At 47.6% G+C, this 2,231-nt stretch overlaps 1 protein-coding gene across 3 annotated transcripts in view; it reads left to right on the top strand.

Annotated features, from left to right (window-relative positions):
- Window positions 1-166: 166 nt before the first annotated feature.
- Window positions 167-2,231, top strand: part of LOC133355136 (ciliary neurotrophic factor receptor subunit alpha-like) — a 32,992-nt gene continuing 30,927 nt past the window's right edge. For 2 of the 3 annotated variants that reach the window (XM_061572457.1, XM_061572458.1), the window contains exons 1-2: window positions 167-340; window positions 942-1,041. In XM_061572457.1, the coding sequence (XP_061428441.1) occupies window positions 317-340; window positions 942-1,041 (124 nt within the window). In that variant the 5' untranslated portion in view covers window positions 167-316. The remainder of the gene's footprint in view (window positions 341-941; window positions 1,042-2,231) is intronic. The other variant, XM_061572459.1, reaches the window with a different exon arrangement.

The following is a 2,231-nucleotide window of genomic DNA, read 5'->3' as shown; positions in this document are numbered from 1 at the left end:
GGCGCCTTGGTTTTTACAGGGTGGGTGGGTGGGAGCCAACTAGGAGGAGGTACGATTGTGTTCCCAATTGTCGGGAGAAAATAAATATATATATGCACACCATTGCATCCGTTTTCCATATATATAGGACGCGTGACAGATTTCATTTCGATTTAGTTCTGCTCACACGAAGGATACGAGTTGAAAAAGAAGTGGGGTTTTTTTTTAGTATTCTGTATTTGTGTTCATGCTTACTTAGTCTGTTATAATCGGGATATCTAGGTCAAGTTTAACAGGGACCATAGGATAGAGCTTTGTCACGTATTCATGTAAGTATATGGCGAGGTGTTACAGGATATATGTGAGTACGTATGTGTGTGTGTATACGTATGTGGGGAGCGGTAGTGTAGTGGTTAGTGCGCTGGTGTGAACCTGACGACCCGAGTTCGATCCCTGCTCACGGCCAACACCAGTGACGATTATTTGAACCGGTCCTGGGCCTCCCTTAGATCGACTCAGCCTCAAATGAGTACCTGGTGTGGTGTGGACGCATCAACACTGGGGAGACATAGGCGGACGGGTGTGTTGTTGGTAACCCAGCCCCTCGTGTGCCATACCGGCCTTCATAACAGCACTTGCCTCAACAACCTGATAAGGCTATCCGGGGGATCTTTGTCTTATGTATGTGTAGAGTCTAATTGTAAGGAAATGTTAACGCTGACTGCGATTCAGGCAATTGTACATTCAGCATAGTGGTACAGGGTACAGAGAAGCACCACACCACAACAGCAACAGCACAATAGCAACAGCACAACACCAACAACAGCACCCCACCAGCACCACAACACCACCACCAGCAGCATCATCATCATCACCCGTTACACTGCCATTACACCACGACCCAAATGGCGCAACATCTTCAAACCCGTGACTCCCCCTGCACACACTGAATTCACTACCAGTCGCCTGGGTCTGCGGATCGATCTTCGCGGGTCGCGATGGAGAAGACGCTCACTCTGATGATGACCGCGCTCGTAATGAGCCAAACGTCCGTCAATGCTGGTGAGTGATGGCACTGCACACCAGTCAACCCCTTGTCAGTAGCCCTGCCTTGTTACAGACCAATTCAGACCGTATTGGTCACCCCCGTGCCCCTTATGAATCTGAACGTGCATCCTACAAAGTCACATCACAAGGGAAAAACACAAACAAATAGACAATCACACTCACCACTAGAACTCACCACTACAAACCCGTCAACCCCTTATCAGTGGCCCTGCATATTACAGACCAATTCAGACCGTATTGGTCACCCCCGTGCCCCTTATAATCTCAACGTTCATCCTACAAAGTTCCATCACAAGGGAGAAACACAAACAAATATACAATCACACCACTAGAACTCACCACTGCACACCTGTCAACCGCTTGTCAGTGGCCCTGCCTTGCTACAGACCAATTCAGACCTTGCTGGTCACCCCGTGCTTCTTATAAATCTCAACGTTCATCCTACAAAGTTCCATCACAAGGGAGAAACACAAATAGACAATCACCACTCGTACACTCATCACTACATACCTGTCAACCCCTTGTCAGTGGCTCTGCCTTGCTACAGACCAATTCAGACCGTATTGGTCACCCCCGTGCCCCTTAAAAATCTCAACGTTCATCCTACAAAGTTCCATCACAAGGGAAAAACACAGACAAATAGACCATCACCACGACTACACTCACCACGAGTACCCACCACTACAAACCTGGCAACCCCTTATCAGTGGCCCTGCCTTATTATAGACCAATTCAGACCGTATTGGTCACCGCCGTGCCCTTATAAAGCTCAAAGTTCATCCTACAAAGTTGCATGTGTGTTTATGTGTGGGGGGAGCAGTAGTGTAGTGGTTAGTGCGCTGCGCTATGAACCCGGCGACCCGGGTTCAATTCCCGCTCACGGCCAACACCAGTGACGATTATTTGAACCAGTCCTGGGCCTCTCCTAGGTCGACTCAGCTTCAAACAAAAAGACAATCACCATTAGTGTATTTATCACTACATACCTGTCAACCCATTATTTAAACGGATGTACGCCGTGTGGATCTAAACACTCAATTTCCCTGTACAAGAATATGGAGTTAAACCGTATGGGTTCACAGGTATGATAGTATATGGTATAGTTGTGCAGGAGTGTATAGTAGTGTGTAATGTATAGGACATGCCTGTCAACCCCTTATCAGTGCCTACCTTGATAATTGTTT

This window comes from Lethenteron reissneri, chromosome 50, assembly GCF_015708825.2.
Source record: "Lethenteron reissneri isolate LAM-NWPU_2019-01 chromosome 50, ASM1570882v1, whole genome shotgun sequence".
NCBI classification, from domain to species: Eukaryota; Metazoa; Chordata; class Hyperoartia; order Petromyzontiformes; family Petromyzontidae; genus Lethenteron; species Lethenteron reissneri.
The sequence above is the reverse complement of the archived record's forward strand: the minus strand, read 5'-3'. Positions and strand labels throughout refer to the sequence as shown.